This window comes from Chiloscyllium punctatum, chromosome 19 (assembly GCF_047496795.1).
Source record: "Chiloscyllium punctatum isolate Juve2018m chromosome 19, sChiPun1.3, whole genome shotgun sequence".
Taxonomy (NCBI): Eukaryota; Metazoa; Chordata; class Chondrichthyes; order Orectolobiformes; family Hemiscylliidae; genus Chiloscyllium; species Chiloscyllium punctatum.
Window position 1 is genome coordinate 67,728,134 of NC_092757.1, and position 20,950 is coordinate 67,749,083.

The 20,950-nt window shown below is 40.1% G+C and overlaps 2 protein-coding genes across 4 annotated transcripts in view; both read left to right on the forward strand.

The window, feature by feature from the left end:
- Nucleotides 1-3,677, forward strand: part of ggnbp2 (gametogenetin binding protein 2) — an 83,193-nt gene extending 79,516 nt beyond the window's left edge. For both annotated transcript variants that reach the window (XM_072589601.1, XM_072589600.1), the window contains exon 13: nucleotides 2,986-3,677. In XM_072589601.1, the coding sequence (XP_072445702.1) occupies nucleotides 2,986-3,183 (198 nt within the window). In that variant the 3' untranslated portion in view covers nucleotides 3,184-3,677. The remainder of the gene's footprint in view (nucleotides 1-2,985) is intronic.
- A 15,327-nt stretch (nucleotides 3,678-19,004) lies between these two features.
- The window catches only part of dhrs11a (dehydrogenase/reductase 11a), a 77,557-nt gene continuing 75,611 nt past the window's right edge, over nucleotides 19,005-20,950 (forward strand). Inside the window, exon 1 of one of the 2 annotated variants that reach the window (XM_072589602.1) lies at nucleotides 19,005-19,308. In XM_072589602.1, the coding sequence (XP_072445703.1) occupies nucleotides 19,177-19,308 (132 nt within the window). In that variant the 5' untranslated portion in view covers nucleotides 19,005-19,176. The remainder of the gene's footprint in view (nucleotides 19,309-20,950) is intronic. The other variant, XM_072589603.1, reaches the window with a different exon arrangement.

The window sequence follows — 20,950 nt, forward strand, 5'->3', positions numbered from 1 at the left end:
TTTAAAAAAGGAGTCCTTCAGATATCATAACACTGAAGGATATGGTATAAGTGCAGGAAATTGAGATTAGTGCACTTTTAGTAGTTATGTCAGTGCAAACCCAATGGGCTGAAGGGTCTTTTTCTGTGCTGTATGAATCCCTGGATCTTTGACCTCTGTTGTTCTCTTGTGGTACAATTCAAGTAGTTATAGACATTAATGATGAATCGTGGAAACCTGGTGAAGGCTTGGGTGTAGCAGTGAGGTGGTTTATAACCTTTTGTCATTTCCTGATATTTAATATTAACATTACTTGTCAGCCCAAGCCTGGATATTGATCCTGTTGCTGCTACCTCTTTTAGTTTCGATTGGAGCTAAGTGTTGGAGTTAGTTACATCTTGGCACAGCCAGTCAAAGTGTAAAGTAAATGTATCTGGCATAACCTAAACAGAAATGTTATTCGGCAAGTGTTGCTTTAACATGAAATGATCCCTTGCTAATTGGACTCATTAATTGGACTAATGTTGATTGCAAGGTTGGATACCTAAACTGTTCCCCACCCCCGTGGATTAAGAAAAGTCAGTTTCCTAGGTTGGGGTTATTACTAGATGGGGGAAGAAGACTGGTTGAGTCAGAAAATGCTGTTACTGATGCAGGCTCTTAACTAGAGTAATATTTTCAAATCTGTCTACCTTTGTCATAGCTTACCACAAGATGGAGCTCATTCTAAAGTTTTTCAAATGAAAAACTAATATCTGCTAACAATCAATAGAGGATCTTGTGCTGCAGTGGGAATGTTCCTTCCTCTGGGCGAGAATGTTCAGGGTCAAGTCCCACCTGCCACGGAGGTGTGTTATAACTCATCCAAACAAGTTCATTTTGTTTTTCTAACAATGAACTAAGATACAAGATTCAATAAACACTAGCCATCAGGAGAGGCTGAATAGGCTGGGGGTGTTTTGCCTGAATCTTCGGAGGCTAGGGTTGACCTTTTTAAAAAGGTTTATAAAATTAATGAGGGACATAAATAGGGTAAATAGACAAGGTATTTTCCCTGGAGTCTGGGAGTGCAGGACTAGAGGGCATATATGAGAGGGGAAAGATATAAAGTGTCCTAAGGGGCAACATTTTCATGGAGAGGGTGGTGTGTGTATGGAATGAGCTGCCAGAGGAAGTGGTGGAGGCTGGTACAATTACAGCATTTAAAAAGCAACCTGGATGGGTATATCATTAGGAAGGGTTTGGTGGGATATAGGCCAAGTGCTGGCAAATGGGACTAGATTAGGTTAGGCCAATGTGGACAAGTTGGGTGTTTCCATGCTGTACATCTCTACACTCTCTGGAACATTTATTTAAACTTGAAACCTTTTGCATGTGATTTTTAGTCCCAAACCCTGATTTCCACATTTTTCTGCATTTCTATGACAATAGTTACAAATTTGGTTTTATTTAGCTCTGCTACAATTTTTTTTCTTTTTAATATTCTTAAACATAAAGTTCGTAACTATATTAATCTTTAGGGTGTAGATTTGCTCGCTGAGCTGTAGGTTTGATATCCAGATGTTTCATTACCTGGCTAGGTAACATCAGTGGCGACCTCCAAGTGAAGCGAAGCTGTTGTCTCCTGCTTTCTATTTATATGTTTGTCCTGGATGGGGTTCCTGGGGTTTGTGGTTATGTCATTTCCTGTTCGTTTTCCAAGGGGTTGATAGATGGTATCAAGATCTGTGTGTTTGTTTATGGCGTTGTGGTTGGAGTGCCAGGCCTCTAGGAGTTATCTGGCATGTCTTTGCTTAGCCTGTCCCAGGATAGATGTGTTGTCCCAGTCGAAATGGTGTTTTTTTTCATCAGTGTAGGGAGAGAGGGTCGTGTCTTTTTGTGGCTAGCTGGTGTTCGTGTATCCTGGTGGCTAACTTTCTTCCTGTTTGTCCAACGTAGTGTTTGTGGCAAACCTTGCATGGAATTTTGTATACTAATCTCAACAAACTTCCCTTTGGCCAGTAATAATACACTCCTCTCACATCAGAAAATTTGGGTGTTCAAATTCCACTTGAGAATTTTGCATTGCCAAACTAGATTAAGGCTTAATTTCAAGTTATGAAGAATTACTGTTGGAGCAATTCATTTTAGATGTTGCAAAAGGTCCCTAAGGTGCTGGAAGATTTTTTGATGCAAGTGCTTTACATATCAGACTGGTATAGGGGGAATGTTATTTGACTAATAAACCAGAGACCCAGGCTAATCCTCCGGAGATTTTAAATCTGTCAATAGCTCTACAGCCAGTGTAAGATGATTGATAACTAGGCTGTTTTCATTTTGAAAAATGAGCTCTCTTTCTGTAATGCTCTTGCTCAGAATTAATTAATTCAGCAGTAACTTTTTTTAAATCTCCATCTAATGTAGCCACTGCATCCTGTAAAATACACCTAGCTTTCTTATTTTGATTAAAGTGGAAAATTTAAATCTTCAACAGACATTTGGTTAATAGCTCCAGATTTTGTTAAGTTTGAATATTTTTAATGAATAATTTTTAAATCAGATAAAGTAGGAACCTGTAAGCTAAGTCTGGCAGAACTTGATCACTTCTATACACTTCAGAAAAGCTACTGAAGTGAATGTGAGTTTGAGGTAACAAAAATATTGTTTCTGAAGTATCATTGCATCAAAGTATCTCAAAAGAACCTTAATAGTAAATTTGTTTGGTGATGACTCTTGTGTAAGTTCCTTTTAAGTTCTGTAATTGCAAATTCAATATCCAGTCATCATACTTTTGAATAACCCCCATAACCGCCTCAAATCAGTAACCTTTGTAAAATACAATCTCCATCATCAATATCCACCAGGTCAGGCAACTTCTGTGGAGAATAATGTTTTCATGTTAGTAACTTTGTAGTAACTCTTGTTCTGTTCTTTTAATGTAGCTCACTGCTGCCTGATTAAAATTTGAAGTACGCTAGTCCTAGTTTTGCAAGTTGGTGCTTAATTTGCAATGGTTTGATTTTTCAGGAAGAATCTGAATGTACTTCTGAGGAAGAGATTTTCATTACCCAAGATGAAATTCAGGCATTTATGACTAATAATCAGTCTTTCTACGTCAACCGAGAACAATACCGGCAACATCTGAAGGAGAAATTTAACAAATATTGTCGCTCCAATGATTACAATGTCTGCAATGGTTGGCTGACGACAGCTGGTGTAAACTAGCAAAGAAAGCTTGAAACAGAAGCTATCCTTTTCTACACAAACACACTCAATGACCACTGCGCCTTCTCTCTCAATCTTAAGAAATATAGATTTTTGTTTCCTTTAAAAATAATTTTACCTTGAACAATTGGTGGTGTGGTTTATTTTATTTTTCTTTCTACACTCTCCCAGGCTGGTGGTGGGGAGCACATTTTTGCCCATCTGCTTTCTTGAAGCTTATGCAGTATTCAGCCAGATGTCTGCAAAAGCTTACTTATACTTTTCAACAAAGCCTCTCCTCTCCCACTCACTAAATGTTTCTCTTTACTGTGAGAATTATACAAATGTCTAGTGACGAGAGATGTCCTACCAATAAATGTGTACAGAGAAAAATGAAACTTCTGATTTAAGGTTTTACAAAAGACATCCATTTAAAATGATGTTTGGATGTAATATGTACAAGCGCAATGTGCAGAATTTACAAATAAAGAATATTTATTGATATGCATATCAAATTGTGTTGTGTTTCTATGATCAAATTGTATATTCCAAAAATTGAAAACATGCCTCAAACACTGAATATGCCATAATTTTATTTGGGTACAGACCAGCTGAAGAGATATACTTAGCATATTTAAACAATTTCATTTTGATTTTGTCTGAACATAAATCCTTTTTATTACTTCAGTGCTGAGGATGCTTTGCATGGGGTGAACAAATAAAAGATTTCTCCACTATCTACTGCAGCAAGAATTCTAGAAGTTAATTCTTGTGGTTGAAAAACTGCTGCCTACGCATACTGTTACTTCAATTTATCCATTGTCCAGCTAGTTTAATGGGCCTACTGGATTGCCAGTTATATTTTTTCTAAATTACTGAGCATTAATCCATTCCAGCACAGTAATTTGTTAAAGCTATTGTATTGGGTAGTGCATTCAAATGACTGCTGGGAAATTATAATTCTGCGTTGTAAAAATATTTTTGCTTTCTGTAAACCAGCTTCAAATTTCTGAACTGTAATGCTTCCTCCAAAATAAAATGACCAATTTTTTACAGAAAGTAAGACTCAGTACCTTAAAATATTTTGGTGCATCTGGAGCACACACCAGTACTATCCATTATATCCAAGATAAAGCAATATTTATTGAACTGGAGCACTGCAACAAACCATTAAAGTTAAATATGTTGGGACAGGGATTTTAACATGTCTGTTTTAGATCTTAACAGCATTTATTGACTCAATTGAAATGATTTAGTTCTGGCATCTCAATATTTTTGAAAAATGCATGCTAACACTCTAAAAGATGCAGCCAAGTTAGCTGAGTTGTCAGGAAGGAGATCTTCTGAGATTGGCCAGAATTTCTAAAATTGTTTGTGTGAAATAATCAGGTAACTATTGGTAGGTTTTAACTTTTTTTCCTCTTCCTGAAGCCTTTGACTTGAGTTATATACTTATTAATATTGAGGTTCCCCCACCTTTTAACCAAGTAGGGATGTTAATTTGAGACTTGATACTGTCTGGAATTCAGTCTCATGCATTCACCAGAGGTTATTGGATTGTGGTTGAGATTTGGAACACTGGTGTAGCTCCTCCATTCTTTATTAATTGGCATTGGTTTAGAGCTTGGCCCAATGGCAGCCCCTGCCAGGCATGATGCCATCATCCAAAGCTTGTGCCATCTAGCACTAACACGTTGAATTGGGGAATGCTGTACCATTGTAAAAAGTCTTGAAATATACTTGCTCTATGCAGATTTGTTCTGGTATTTACCCTACACCTAATGTCCATTAGAAACTTGGATTGCACCACTCCATGATGTGAAAATAATAGTAATTTAAAAGTTAGTTTTATCAATATTGGGATCAATAACCTGCTAAGAAAGTTCAAGATCTAGATTAATTCTGCACCATTTCATCAAGAAACCATCAGGGTTCTCAAACCAACTTATACTTGAGTGGTTGCTGCCTAAATTTAATGTTAATTGTATTGCTTAAACAAATATAGTGTAAAACTCTGGCTGCTATTTCTCCTCTCTCTCTTTCCCCCTCTCCTCCCTTTCTTCCCCAGCGCCCCCCCCCCCCCAACCAAAGTAACATTCCACTGACGCCTTCTGTCTCCTTCAACGCCCCCCCCCCCCCCCCCCATTTCCTAACCTTCCTAGTTTTTTTTTAAAATTCATGTTCCAAGTCCCAATGTCGACTTCCTCAGCTAGATGTCAACTTCTACTTGTTCTTGGTTCATAGCAGCCAGTGACTCTGCATGAGCAGCTGTTGACACTAAATTGGGGAGACTGTTGCAGGGGGCAAATATAAAATCTAAATCTCCTGAACTTCTGGCAGCAGTGTGAGATCCATGTCCAATTTTAGAAAACTGATTATCAAAAGCATTTAGTATATGCAAAGAACTGAAGTACATAGAAGGTAGCAAATAAAAAACCAAAAGAACTGGAGATGCTGTAAATCAAACAAAAACAGGTTGCTGGAGAAGTTCAGCAGGTCTGGTAGCATCTGTGAAATAAGTTGATGTTTTGGATCTGGTGACCTTTCCTGAACTATTCTAAGGGGCTCTTCTACAAGGGAAACCATCCTTAGCATCCAGTAAAGTAGTGGTGCTGGGAAACTAATGGGCTTAATATTGATATGTTCTCCTGGACCTGATGGGGTGTATACAATTTTATAGGAAGATATTGGGTGTGTTGATTGTAATCTTACAGGAATCCTTAGAGCATTAGAATGATGCCATGTAACAATCTTATTTGAAAGGGGAGGAGACAAAAGTAACTGAGGCAACTTAACCTGTTATTGGGAAAATATTCAATTCAATTATGTAATAAGCATTTAGAAATAAATGAAATTATCAAGTGGAGTCAGTATGGTTTCAGAAAGGTGAAATCAGACAAACTTACTAATAATCTTTGAGATAGTAACAAGCAAGATAGATAAAAGAAACGTAGTATAGTTGGGTTTTCAGAAGAGATTTGATAAGGTACCACATTAGGCTACTTAATAAGAGGCCACAACATTGACTTTATGACTCTAGCCAATCCTCAAGCCACACTAATATAATTAGAAGAGAGGTGGAATAAGGGGGCTGTTTTCAGAATTGAGTGTGGGGCGCTGAAAAGCATAGCGGGTCAGGCAGCATCCGAGGTGCAGGCGAATCGACATTTTGGGCATAAGCCCTTCTTTAGGAATGAGGCTTGTGGGCCAGGGTGCTGAGAGATAAATGGGAGGGGGTGGGGTTGGGAGAAGGTAGCTGAGAATGTGATGGGTAGATAAAGGTGATAGGTTGGAAAGGAGGTGGAGTAGATAGGTTGTCAAGTGTGCTGGAAAAGCACAGTCGGTCAGGCACTGATCTCTAGTATCTGCAGTCCTCACTTTTTCCTAGGCCATTTTCAGAATGGCAACCTGTAACCCATAGAGTGCCACAGGGATCTGTGCTAGTTTAAATATATTTTGTTGACTGATAAAGGGAAGTGAATGTACTATAGTTTTGCAGGTGGGAAGATAATTGCTGAAGATGACATGAGTCTGCAGAGGGATAAAGACAGATTCAATGAGTGGCAAAATGTAGCTGATGGACTATGATGTGGGGAAAAAGATAAATACACTTTGCTAGGAAGAGTAGAAGAGCTGAATGTTATTTAAATGGAGGAAGTTTGCAGAAGCTACAAGAACAGAGCAATTTTGGAATCCTCATCAATAAATCACAAAAAGCTAGCATCCAAATTCAATGTATAATAAGGATAAATGGAATGTTAGCCATTACATCAAGGAGTATAGAAGCAGTGAAGTTTTGCTAAAGTTATACAAGGCAATAACCACACCACAACTAGAATACTTGGACAGTTTTCTGTTCATTATCTAAGTAAAGATATATTGCCATTGGAGGCAAATCAGAGAAGGTTCATTCGGCTGAACCAGGTAAGGAGGGACTGCCTTATGAGGTGAGGTTGAGTAGGTTGGACCTGTATTCTGGATTAGTGGTGCTGGAAGAGCACCGCAGTTCAGGCAGCATCCAAGTAGCTTCAAAATCGACGTTTCGGGCAAAAGCCCTTCATCAGGAATAAAGGCAGTGAGCCTGAAGCATGGATGTTATCTCTCCAAGCTTCAGGCTCACTACCTTTATCCCTGATGAAGGGCTTTTGCCCAAAACGTCGATTTTGAAGCTACTTGGATGCTGCCTGAACTGCTGTGCTCTTCCAGCACCACTAATCCAGAATCTGGTTTCCAGCATCTGCAGTCATTGTTTTTACTGACCTGGACCTGTATTCATCTGAATTTAAAGGCATGAAAGGTGACCTGATGGAACATAAGATTCTTTGGGGACTCCATATAGGGTAGATATAGAAAGGTTATTTCTTCTATCTTGCCTGTTACTACCTCAAAGATTTGTAGTAAATTTGTCTATTGTGATTTCTCCTTCATGAAGCCATACTGATCCTCCTTGATAATTTCATATGTTTCTAAATGCTTTATTGCATTCTTTATTATAGACTCTAACATTTTCCCAATAACAGGTTAAGCTGCCCTGTAGTTACCTGTAGGGAGAGTCCAGGACTAGATGGCATAATGAGAACAAGACAAAGATGAAGAGGAATTTCTTCTCTGAGGGTAGTGAATCTGGAATTCTTTATCATAGAAGATATAGAGGTTGTGTCATTAAGTATATTCAAGGCTGAAGTTTCTAATCAGTACGTGAATCAGGATTATGGGGTCAAAACAGGAACATTTAGATTTTGTTTAAGATTTACATTTTATTGTTACTTGCACTCAAGTACAGAAGTAGGGGAGTACTATGAAGAATGTCTCCTGTTGCCACACATGGCATCACCTTAAGTACAAATAGTAAAATAAACAGTTTAAAAGTTCAGCATTACATACCCAAATAGAATAAGTAGAAAAACTACGTTAACATTAATATAAACTAGAAAAAACAGAATAGTTAAAACTTTAACAGTCTTTAATGATTGCTCACTGATGCCCCATTCTCCTCTGCTTAGCTGGCTCTTCTGGAAACCTCAGCTGCCTGTTCTCACTGCCATAGATTCCAGGGGACCTCCCTCACTGCTCACTCCTCACATGTCTGGCTGTGATTCCACCACTGCTGCTGCCGCTGCCTCCGGTCTCCTCCTGCTGCTTCTGGAACATGCCTGGGCAGGACCCACTTGCATACTCCAGTCTCCAGGTACGCACTGGACCCTGCTCTCACTGCCAAGACATTGTCACGAGCTGCTGAAAGGATGCCTTGCTGGGTCTGCCCTGACGCAGGGAGGAGATAGAAGGGATGAAACACAGAGAGGGGAAAAGAGAAAGGAATAGATGGAGCAGAGGAACAGCTGAAGCATCCTATTCTACTGCCATCTTGAATTGATAAAGTGGAGTTAAAGGTTATTAGATCAGCCACGATATAATTAAATGGCAAAATCGACTCAATGGGCTGAATGGTCTACTCTCCTATATCTTATGGTCTGTCACGATTCCTTGGGATCTTGTCTGTTTCAATAAGATTATCTCTCCTATTGGTCCCTTGTCAACATATAGGAGAATTACATTGACCAGAAACCGAAACAAACTAGACATACAAATAATGTGGTTACAAGAGAAAGTTGGCAACTAGGAATTCTCAGGTAAGTAGCTCACCTAACTCCTGGTGTCTTGCCACCATCTACAAAAGCACAAATCAGGAGCTTGATGCCTTGCCTGGATGCCTGCACCTTGAATACTCAAGAAGCTTGACACCAGGAAAAAGCAGCCAGATTAAGTGGCACCCCATCTGTCACTTTCAACATTCACTCCCTTTACCAGTGATCCACAGTGGCAATAGTGTGTTCTGTTTACAGGATGCACTGTAGGGATTCTATGATACAGATAAAATGGCATTTTACCATTTAAAAACAAAAAGTCCCTAAAGTGTAGGTACAAGCCATTCAGCCTAATGAGTCTGTACCACCCCTCCGAAGAATATGCCCCCCAGATCCAACCTCTCACCCTATCCCTGGAACCCTGCATTTACCATGACAAATCCATCTGGCCTTCAAAGCCCTGGATATTACGAAATAATTTCCTATGGCCAATCCACCTAACCTGCATATGTTTGGACTGTGGGAGGAAACGAGCATCCAACAGAAACCCATGCAGAGATGGGAGAACGTGCAAATTCCACACAGTCACCCAAGTTTGGAATCAAATCCTGGTCCCTGACACTGTGAAGGCAGCAGTGCTAACCACTGAGCCACTGTGCTGACTTAAGACTTCATATGTACATTCACCAACCTATCCAAATATCCATTATGGAATCAGCCTTCCTGTGCGTAGTGCTTTAAGGGCAGTACAGCAACCATATTTGCCTATGGATATCTCAACTGAAGTGAATTGACAAGAGTAACATTGAATTGACAAGAGTAACATTGAATTGGAGCAGGGGTTGGAGGAGATGTGGTGCTGGTTGCAATTGATAGTTGCTTGGTGAAACAGTGTTTCACCAGTTGATGTGTGCTTTCTTGGTCCAGACAGGAAACATACATCAGAATGTAAATTTATCGTTGCATTCCTAATGAAAAGTAAAGATTGAATATTCGGTGAAATAGTGGCAAATTGTTGCTGCCACCATCAAAACCATTGCCTCACCATGCCATTGTCTTCAATGAGGCCAATGGACAGCAAAGCTATTAAAATGGACAGAAGAATGGAATCAAATTATACAGAGTCCCCTATCATGTGGACCATCTAGTCTAGTCCTACTTTCAAACAGAATTATATTATTTTCTAGCAACATCTAGATATATTTTTCAATGATGTATGGATGTTAAGTCAATAGTTTGTGAGAGATTACCCTCTTTTTGTAAAGCATCTTTTTCTAATATCTTGTCAATGTAAAATTTGAAAAGCATTTTGCAAGCCAAGTACAAACTAATCATTCCCTTCAGGCTTTATAGGTTAGTTATATATAAGGTGAATATGAAAAATAGCAAAGTGCTGTGCCAACTTTTATGGAAGAGTATTAAAAGAACATTTCAGGGTTCCCTAATAATAGAATTCTAATTTAATGACATCTATAGTTAATTCATTGAGCTGAGTTTTTGATATTATGTAGTTAAAGACTATTACTTAATTATCCAGAGTACTGCTTTATAAGATATATCCATTTTCTGAAGATAAAATACCACAAAATTTGGAGTATGAAATAGAGACAGAAAAGCTAGAGTGATGTAGGAGTTCAGACATCATCTACAGAAAGAACAATTGTCATATTATCTCAAACTTTTATGAATGCCATCTGAATAATTTGCACAGATGTTGATTTGATTTTGAGTGTGATTTTGAACAGAGTGCTGGGAGTTAGATGGGTGAGAGGAATCTTAATTTTGTTCTAAAACATGATTTTGTAATTAAAATTTAACTGATATTTACTGTTTAAATTCTGAACTTCATCCTAGGAAATAGTCCACCTATGCCTAACTTGATAGTTAGCCAATCTTCACCCCTAACAATACGTTACCCCTAACACCATGAGCTTTCATTTTCTGGAATAATCCTTGATATTACATCTTATCAAGCACCTTCTGAAAATATAAGTACAGTATCTTCACAGGGTTTGCTTTGTTCACTTCCTCAAAGAACTCCAATAAATTGGTTAAACGTGATTCCCCTTTCGTAAAACCATGTTGACTCTACCTGATTGCCATGAACTTTTCTAAGTGCTCTGTTGCAACATTTTTCATAATAGCTTATAACATCTTTCTATGACAGATGTGCAGCAAACTGGCATGTAATTTTCAGCTTTCCATCTCCCTCCCTTAAAATAAATGTTATCTATGTTTATAAAATCTATTTGGAACCCTCCCCACATCGAGAGAATTTTGGAAAATTAAAACTAACCAATCAACTATCTTACTTCTTTTAAGTAAAATAAAGTGAATCGGGATGCAGAGGCTTTTTATTCAATCCCCAGTATTGATATACAAGCTCTCCACTGGACAGCAGCTAAAGTTAGTAAATTAAGGCAACTAACTTGAACTGCCTTTTCCCCATACCTGGGGCTTAGCTATCTCTTTAGTTTTTTGGGCATTTTAATAGTGACAGGGCACTGAGTGTGACTTTAAACAGGATCATAGTAGTGACGTGAGTGAAGAAGTTATGAGAAGAAATGAAGAAGGTGCTCTTTGCTTTTTCTAACTTGTTCACCTTGTATCAATTCATTCTTACCCTACAGGGGAAAAGACTAGCTTCTTGATGAGTATCTCTTAAGTGGTTAAAGTCTATTCTAATTCTAAGTTTTAAATTAAAACATAAACTGGTGGTAAGGTTAATAAAACATATTAAAAAAATAAGTAATTCATAAAACAACAAAGCAGTTAATAGTAAATAATTAAAACACATTAAGCTTAGTCGGACAGTGACGTGTCACAACTGTAGCTATGTGAGAGTTCTGCAGTGTTTGTGGCTTAAGGAGCTTGGGTTTATTTTCAAACTATTCTATGGAGCAAAGAGCAAAATTCCAGATGACTGTGTTATCTGCCTAATGACTGGGTTCAGGCTGCCTGCTCAAGGCTTCAGAGGAACTTACAGTAGGCAGGGGAAAGTGTAGTTATTGTGATCCATGAAGGTACCAGTGAAGGCAGGAGAAGGAAAGAGATTTTGCACAGTCAGTGTGAAGAGCTTGACAGCAAAGTTAGAAGCAGAACCTCAAAAAGTCATAATCTCTGTACTACTACTTGAACCACATGCAAATTGGCACAGGGCAAATAAGACAAGAGGAATGAATGTGGTGCTGAAGTACTGCTGCAGGAGAAATGAGTTCCACTTTTTAGGACATTGGCACCAATACTGGTGAAAAAGGTTGGGGTGCTGTACAGTTTGGATGGTCTGTAACTGAACCATGTTGGGTCCCGTTTCTAACAAACTTCATAACTGGGGAAAGATAGAGGTTTTAAACTAAGTAGTGTGGCCAAGGATCAAATTTAGGAGGATGTGCTAAATCAAAGGTAGAAATAAGTCAAGAGAAAGATATTAATATGGGAAATGTTAAATAGATTTTGATTGTTAGGGATGGAGAATAAAATCAAAGAGTAAATTAGCAGATAAGGCTCGAGGCTATAAACATAATAAAGGAAAAAAGGCTTTCCTTCTGAATGCAAGTCGTATTCAAAACAAAACAGGTGAACTTATAGTGCAGACAGAAGTACATAAATATAATTTGATAGCCATTACATAAAAATGGCAGTAGCATTACATAGATCTGGACCTGAATATTGAATAGTGCAAAAAAAAGGAGCTTCTCAGAACATTAAGCGATAACCTCTAAATCAACTGGAAAACATCAAATGAGCAAAGGTAGCCTAAATGAGGAGGCAACAAAATGCGTTGGGGTTAGTTTCTTATAACAGCACATTCTGCAATGAAATGGACCTGGTGCCAAGTAATGTGATAGGATTAATTACTGATTTCATAGTGAAGGTGTCCATAGGTAGCAGCAATCATAACATAATTGACTATTATATGCGTTTTGAGGAAAATAAAAGTGGGTTCAAGACTAGTACTTTAAAAACTTAAATAAGGGCAATTATGAGGGCATGAAACCTAGCTAAAGTGAGTTGGCAAATTAGATTAAGGGATAGGTTATTAAGGTTGCAATGACAGATATTTAAGAGGATATTTCAGAATAAGCAGAGTAAATACATTCCAACAAGAAAGAAAAAAATCCATGGGAGAACCCTCTATCCGTAGTTCCTTAAAAAAGTTAAGGATAGTATCAAACTTAAAGAAATGCATAGGTTTGAACAGAAGTAGGTAACATGTCAGAAGATTGCACAGAATATAAAACAGCAAAGAATAACTAAGAGATTAATAAGGAAAAAAACAATCAGAATATATGTGAAAACTTGCATAAAATATAAAAACAGAACATAAGAGTTTCTATAGATATTTGAAAAAGGAAATGCATTAACAAAGTGAGTATTGGTCCTGTGGAAAGTGAGACTAGGAAATTAATAATGGAAAATAAGAAAATAGCCCTTCACTCAGCTGTAATGCTGAAAAAAATGTAATTTTTTGACCAATAGTGTTCCTCCTTGACTCTTTATATCCCCTATCTATCCTACCTAAAAACTGGACTTAATCTCTAATGCCGAGTTGGTGTTTTTGCTCTTCTTGAAGCCAGGTTTCCACTTAATAATGATACCATGCTGACTCTAAGTGAACACAAATATTTTGCATTGTTTTACATTGTACAGCCACCAGTAACTGTCCAGAAATTGTTGGAAATCAAGGGGTAAATGGGAGTATGGAACTCAAGAACATTATAGAGTTTTTTTTATTACAATGAGCAGGAACATTCTATTAACTTTCCTCATTACTTGTTTTACCTACATGCTAATCTTTTGCTGATTCATGTACGAGGGCACCCAGATAGCTTTGCATATCAGAGCTCTGAAATCTCCTCATATTTATATAATTCCTTTTATTCTTCCTGACAAAACTGGACAGTCACATTTTCCCAAATTATACACCATTTGCCAGATTTTTGCCTACTGATTTAACCTTTCACTTCATAGTTTACTTTTGTCCTCTTCACAACTCACTTTCCTAATTATCTTTGTGTCATCAGCAAAGTTAGCAAACATAGCCTGGTCCCTTCTTCCAAGTCATTTGAATAAATTGTAAAAGGTTGATGGCCCAGTGACACACCACTCAGTTCATCTTTGCCAACCAGAAAATGACTACTTATGTTTCTTATTAGCTACCAATTTTCTGTCCATGACATCTTCTGTCCACACACCAGGAACTTTTCTGCAAAAATCTTTGATGTGGTACTTTATCAAATGTGGGCATGAAACCTGAGTTAGATAAAACAAACGGATGTACTAGGCTATGGGATAGATCAGGAGAGACCTAATGGGACAGGCAGCTGCATTATTGTTTGGATTAATAACCCAGCGGCAAAAACAGAAAATATAAGAGAAACTCAGCAGATCTGACTGCATCTGTAGAGAAAGAAACAAAGTTTCTTCAATAAGGGACCTTTTTGATAGTGAGGACATCATGGACCAGTTTAATAGGCTTGAACAGATTGATATTAAGGAAGTGGATGTGCTGGAAATTCTGGGAAACATCAAGATAGATAAATCCCCAGGACCAGACCAGATATATCCAAGGTTACTACGGGAAGCAAGGAATGAGATTGCTGCGTCTCTGGCGATGATCTTTGCATCCTCACTCCTCATAGGAGTAGTACCAGCTGATTGGAGGGAGGTGAATGTTGTTCCTCTGTTCAAGAAAGGGAATAGAGAAATCCTTGGGAATTACAGACCAGTCAATCTTACGTCTGTGATAAGCAAGGTAGTGGAAAGTATTCTGAGAGGTAGGATTTATGATTATTTGTAAAAACATAGTTTTATTAAAAATAGTCAGCATGGCTTTGTGAGAGGCAGGTCATGCTTCACAATCCTTATTGAGTTCTTTGAGACATGACGAGACAAGTTGACAAAGGTCAAATAGTTGACATGGTGTACATAGATTTCAGTAAGCATTTGACAAGGTTCCCCATAATAGGCTCATTCAGAAAATTAGGAGGTATGGGATACAGGGAAATTTGGCACTGTGGGTATGGAATTGGCTGGCCAAAAGAAGACAGCGAGTGGTAGTGAATGGAAAGTATTCTGCCTGGAGGTCAGTCACCAGTGGTGTCCCGCAGGCATCTGCTCCTTGAACTCTGCTCTTTGTAGTTTATATAAGTGACTTGGATGAAGAAGTGGAAGGGTGGGTTAGTAAGTTTGCTGATGACACAAGAGTTGGTGGTGCTGTAGGTAGTGTCAAGGGCTGTTTCAGGCTACAACATGACATTGACAGGATGCAGAACTGGGTTGAGAAGTGGCAGATGAAGTTCAACCTGGATAAATGCGAAGTAATTCATTTTGGAAGGTCAAATTTGTATGTTGAATACAGGGTTAAAGACAGGATTCTTGGCAGTGTGGAGGAACAGAGGGATCTCGGGGTCCATGCACATAGATCCCTCAAAGTTGCCATCCAAGTTGCTAGGGTTGTGAAGAAGGCATGTGGTGTTTTGGCTTTCATTAACAAGGGGATTGAGTTTAAGAGGCACGGGGTTTTGCTGCAGCTCTATAAAACCCTGGTTAGACCACACTTGGAATATTGTGTCCAGTTCTGGTTTCCTCATTATAGGAAGGATGTAGATGCTTTAGAGGGTGTAGAGGAGACTTAACAGGATGCTGCTTGGATTGGAGGGCTTGTCTTATGAAGAAAGATTGAGTAAGTTCAGGCTTTTCACCCTGGAGAGAAGAAGGAAGGGAGGTGACCTGATAGAGGTGTACAAGATAATGAGAGGTATGAATAGGATGGCTAGCCAGAGACTTTTCCCCAGGGCAGAAATGGCTGTCATGAGGGATCATAATTTTAAGATGATTGGTGGCAGGTATAAAATGTAATAGATTAACTAAATAAGTTAGACATAGCATTAAACTTCAGGAAAAAGCATATCACTGTATAAAGATGAGTGGCAGGTCAGATGATTGGTCAGAATATAAACAGTGGTAGAGAATGACTAAAAGGTTAATCAGGAGGAACAAATTAGCCTCAGTGAAGAGGCTAGCAAGTTAAAATTATAAAAATGGATAGAAAGAGATCCTATACTTAACAGCGATGAAACCCAAAACATCAGTACAAAAGGCAAGGCTGAGGCATTTGTAATCATCTTCAGTCAGTGGCACTGAGTGGATGATCTATCTGAGCCTCCTCTAGAGGTCCTGAGCATCACAGATGCCAGTCTTCAACCACTTTGATTTACTCGACATAATATCAAGAAACTTTTGGAGGCACTGAACCCTGCAAAGGCTACGTGACCTGATGACATTCCAGCAATAGCACTTGGTGAGCATGCTCTAAACTTACTATGCCCCTAGGAAAGCTGTTCCACTACAGCTACAATACTGGTGTTTATCTGACAATGTGGAAAATTGCTCAGGTATGTCCTGTACACAATGTGTATAACAAATCCAGTTTTGTCACTTAGTGCCCCATCAGTCTACTCTCGATTATCAGAAAAGTGATGAAAGGCATCTTAAACCATGCTATCAAGCGACATTTGCTTAGCAATAACATGACCACTCCCACTCACTTTGAGCTCTGCCAGGGCTATTTAGCTACTGACCTCATTGCAGACTTGATCAAAACATATACAAAACAGTTGAATTCCAGAGGTGAGAGTACCAGTCCAGATGGACCTCATGGAATATGAATTCCCTGATTGGGGCTGTTAATCTTGTCCAGTCAGGGAGCACTGGCTGACAGATATAACCAGGAATGACAGAAGTTCTGTTCACTCAGAGAGCTGGCTCTGAAGAAGTTGGATCAGTGTTAAGAACTCTTCACATGTAAATAAAGGGTGACTTGGTGACAGGTTACCAGTCTCTGTGGAGTTATTTCAGACTGCCCTTGACATCAAAGGCAGCACTTGATTGAGTGTGGAATCAAGAAGTAAAATTGAAGTCAGTAGGAATCGGGAAATATCTCCATCGGTTGCTAAGAAGATGATTGTGGTTGGTGGAGGTCAGTCATCTTAGCTCCAGGACATCTCGGCAGAAGTTCCTCAGGGTGATGTCCTAAGCTCAACCACCTACAACATCTTTATCAATGACCTTCCCTCCAATCATATGGTCAGAAAGAGGTTTTTTGCTGATGAATTTGCAATATTCAGCATCACTTACAACTCCTCAGATACTGAAATGGTCCCCGTCCAAATGCAGCAAGACCTGGACAACATCTAGGCTTGGGCTGACAAGTGGCAAGTAACATTTGCTCCACACACATGCCAGGCAATGACCATCTCCAACAAGACAGAATCTAAACATTACCTAGACATTCAATAGTATTGCCATCACTGAATCCCCACTATCAGCATCGTGGAGGATACCATTGACCAGAAACTAATTTGGACTAACCACATAAATACTGTCACTACATGATCAGGTCAGGAGCTAGGCGTCTTGCAGCGAATAACTCACTTCCAGACTTCCCAATGCCTGTCTATCAAGGCACAAGTCAGGAATATGATGGAATATTCCTTTCTTGTCTGCATGAGTACAGCTCCAAACACAATCAAGAAACTTGACAGCATCCACGACAAAGCTTAATTGGCACCACATCCATTCCTTCCACCAACTATGCTCAGTAGCAGTAGTGTGTACGGTCTTCAAAAGAACAAAGAACTACAGATGCTGGAGATCTGAATAAAAACAAAAATTGCTGGGGAAACTCAGCAGGTCTGGCAGCATGTGTGTGAAGAAAGCAGAGTTAATGTTTTGAGTCTGGAGAGTGAAGAGTCTAAAGAGACTGAAGAGTCACCACACTCAAAATTTTAACTCTGCTTTCTTTCCAAAGATGCTGCCAGACCCCGCTGACTTTCACCAGCAATTTGTTTTTGTGATAAGGGTTGAATGCACTGCAGAAGTTCACTAATTGTCCCTAGCCAGCATCTTCCAAGATGATTGGAAACCTTCCAACAGAGTTAACATTTTGTGTGCATTGTGATTCTCCTTTGGGGCTGTGGTCAGGTGATGGATTTGAAAAATAATTATTAAGGATCCTGAATAATCTTAACAGTATATGGAAAGCCAGGTAGAACAATGTATCCTCCACTCTGTTCTATTACCCTAATGCACCTGTAAAGCACGTTAAGACAACACTTTTCACTGTACTTTGGTACATGTGACAGTAATAAATCAAATCAAATGAAATCAAAATGTTTCCTGTTATGGATCAATCCAGATCTAGCAGACACTGTTGAAAACTAAGAATTGCCTTTTGAGAACAGAGATGAGAATTGTTTTTATATCTGACAGGTTTGCGTGACTTTGTCTTAGAAATGGAGGCAAAGAATATTTTTTAAACAGGGACATATTCCTGATGAAAGCCTTTGGCCCAAAACATTGATTCTTCTGCTCCTTGGATGCTGCCTGACCTGCTGTGATTTTCCAGCATCATATTCTCGATTCTGATTTCCAGCATCTGCAGTCCTCACTTTCTCCACATATTCTTGTTGGGCAAGACAATCAAAAGTTACTGGGGATAGATGGGAATGTGACGTTGGAAACACAAACAGATCAGCCATGACTGAAGGCCGAACGGCCTACTTCTGATCCTAATTCATATGGTATATTTCAGCTTGCTAGCACTTATTTCATTCTTCAACTTTAGGTATTTGTTGCAGGATTTAGATGCAATCACTTTGGAAATGGATCGATGTATACTAAATTTCCATTTCTTTACAAAAGCAAAGGCACTTTCTTTCCCGAAGCACATTAACATGGCCTTAGGCTAATAAGAAATGGACCTAGTAGAACCCAGCACAGAGCTGAAAATGTGTTGATGGAAAAGCGCAGCAGGTCAGGCAGCATCCAAGGAGCAGGAAGAATCGACGTTTCGGGCATGAGCCCTTCTTTAGGACTCTCCTCATTCCTGAAGAAGGGGTCATGCCCGAAACATCGATTCTCCTGCTCCTCGGATGCTGCCTGACCTGCTGCGCTTTTCCAGCAACACATTTTCAGCTCTGATCTCCAGCATCTGCAGTCCTCACTTTCTCCTCGAAGATCCCAGCACAGCTCTGTCGCAATTCAGCTGCCCACCTGATTCCCCGAGAAGACGGGCAGACGCGGCTGGCCACCAGCGCGCTTGCGCCAGATCGCCGCGGTGCCTCCCGGGAGGTGTAGTCCAGCGGCTCGGCGTTTGTCACCGAGGAGCAGCAGGGAGCGGACTACAGATCCCGGCGTGCACGGCGGCGGGCTTCAGCGGGGCCGGGCTTGGAAGTTGTCCTTCCCCGCCACCATCCACCACCACCCCCCGCCCCCCCCTCCTCCTCCCAACTTGAGGGAAAGAGTAAGTCAGCGAGAGTGAGTGTGGGAGGAGGAAGAAGAAGAAGCGTTTCCCTGGTTGGTGGTACCCGTCACCTCTCCGGTGCGAAGCCTCCTCGGTTCCTCCCCCCACCCACATCCCGCTGACATGGAGCGCTGGAAGGGACGCGTGGCTCTGGTCACCGGGGCGTCGGTGGGGATCGGTGCGGCCATCGCCCGGGTGCTGGTCCAGCACGGCATGACGGTGGTGGGCTGTGCCCGGAGTGTGGACAAAATCGAGGTAGGATCAGCCTGTGGGTGTGAGAGGGGGTGGAGTACACACACAGACCGAGACCGAGACAGAGCAGCCAGGCCCCGGGGTGCGGAGCCTACCCTCCCCTCCGCCTTTTCCTTCTCTTAAAAGACAACATTGAGCCGCAGCTCGACACCGTCATTCGTTCTCCAAATAAATGTCACTTTGCAACCATCTTAACTGAAAGGAAAATACCTTCCCCCCCCCCCCTCCCCCTCCATGCGCCCGGCGGAAAACTCCCAATTGTTGTCCCTCCTTCCCGTCTCCTCGGGGATAAAAAGCAGCTGTTTATCTCCGCTGCATCTTCAAAATCCCTCAACGAAACTAAAACTGAAAACTTACAGCCGGTGATTTCCTCGCGTCCTCTTCTTTTTTTTTTGCCCCCGTCGCCAGGTTTTAAGGCAGTCGGTCCCCAGCCTTGCTTTTGTTTAAAATTCTACTGTTTTGTGGTTGGCTGGAGTTGTAGGAGAAATTATGGAAGCGGAAAAAGCTGGAGTGTTCTCCCCCCCCCCCCCCCGGCCAAAGAAAACTGGCAGTTTGACTGCTTTTCTTGAACATGTAGTAGACAGACAGGAGGCTGTTTTTCTTTTGAACCTGTGGCTTTCATACTTTCCTCGATCCACATTTCAGCCAGCCCTCCTTCATACCTTGAAACCTCTTGGCCTCAGCTATTACTTTCATCAGTTTGGCTCTTGCCCAGTCAACAATCGACCGTGTAACCTGGAAGTATTCATTGTGTGAGGCACCTTTTGAAACGTTACCACCTACTGTAAGCACTGTAGAAATGGCAATATACCTAGTTAGCGCTCGGCGGTATTCCTGCTTGGCAAGATTTATGTAATCCAGCTGTCCGTGTTCAGAAAAGCTTTTAGTTTACCGATGGAAAACACTGGGTTCTTCTGCGGTTATGGTTAATAACGTGTAATCAATTAAAACGTATTCCAAAGCCAAAAATGTCGATCAATAATTGTGGCCAGTTGCGGCATATCTTTTCGCTGATGTACTTTAATTTCGTTTTATAGTGTTGGTTGTCTTCAGCTGTCTTATGACTTGAGTTGCAACATGAAGTGGGCACAGATCACTGCGTTTGCAATAAGTTTATATTTAATTGCTTTATACCCCTTTTGTAAATTATTTTCCCGGTCCGTCTAGTGGCTAACCTCAGTATGAGGTTGCTCTTTTCCATGGTCCCTGGCAAAACTAAATCTGCCGATGGATGCTGAAAAGCATTCCAGCGTGAATTGGTTGTAGGGCCTCCTAATTTTTGTTTGTCTTTATTAATAATAGAGTGCGTTTTACATTAGGTGAAGAAGCAGTGTTTTGCTACAGAATTTTCCTATTTAATTCTGTTTAAGAACTATCTATCAATTAAATGGCCCCTATCAACAGGATACTGAAAAGCAACTTTTTGAATTTGAAAACTTCAAATTAGAGGCCAAAAAATTGTTTTGCTGCTCTATTCTTTGCCTGTTGGTTTCCTACAAATTACAGAGATCCACATTGATGTTTTAATCCACAATTACAGTATATTAATTATAGGAATTGACCATTTGTTTCACTGTTCATAACGAATTGAGTTTCAAAAGACGAGGAGGAAGCAACGGGCAAAATATGAATTCTATCATGGACT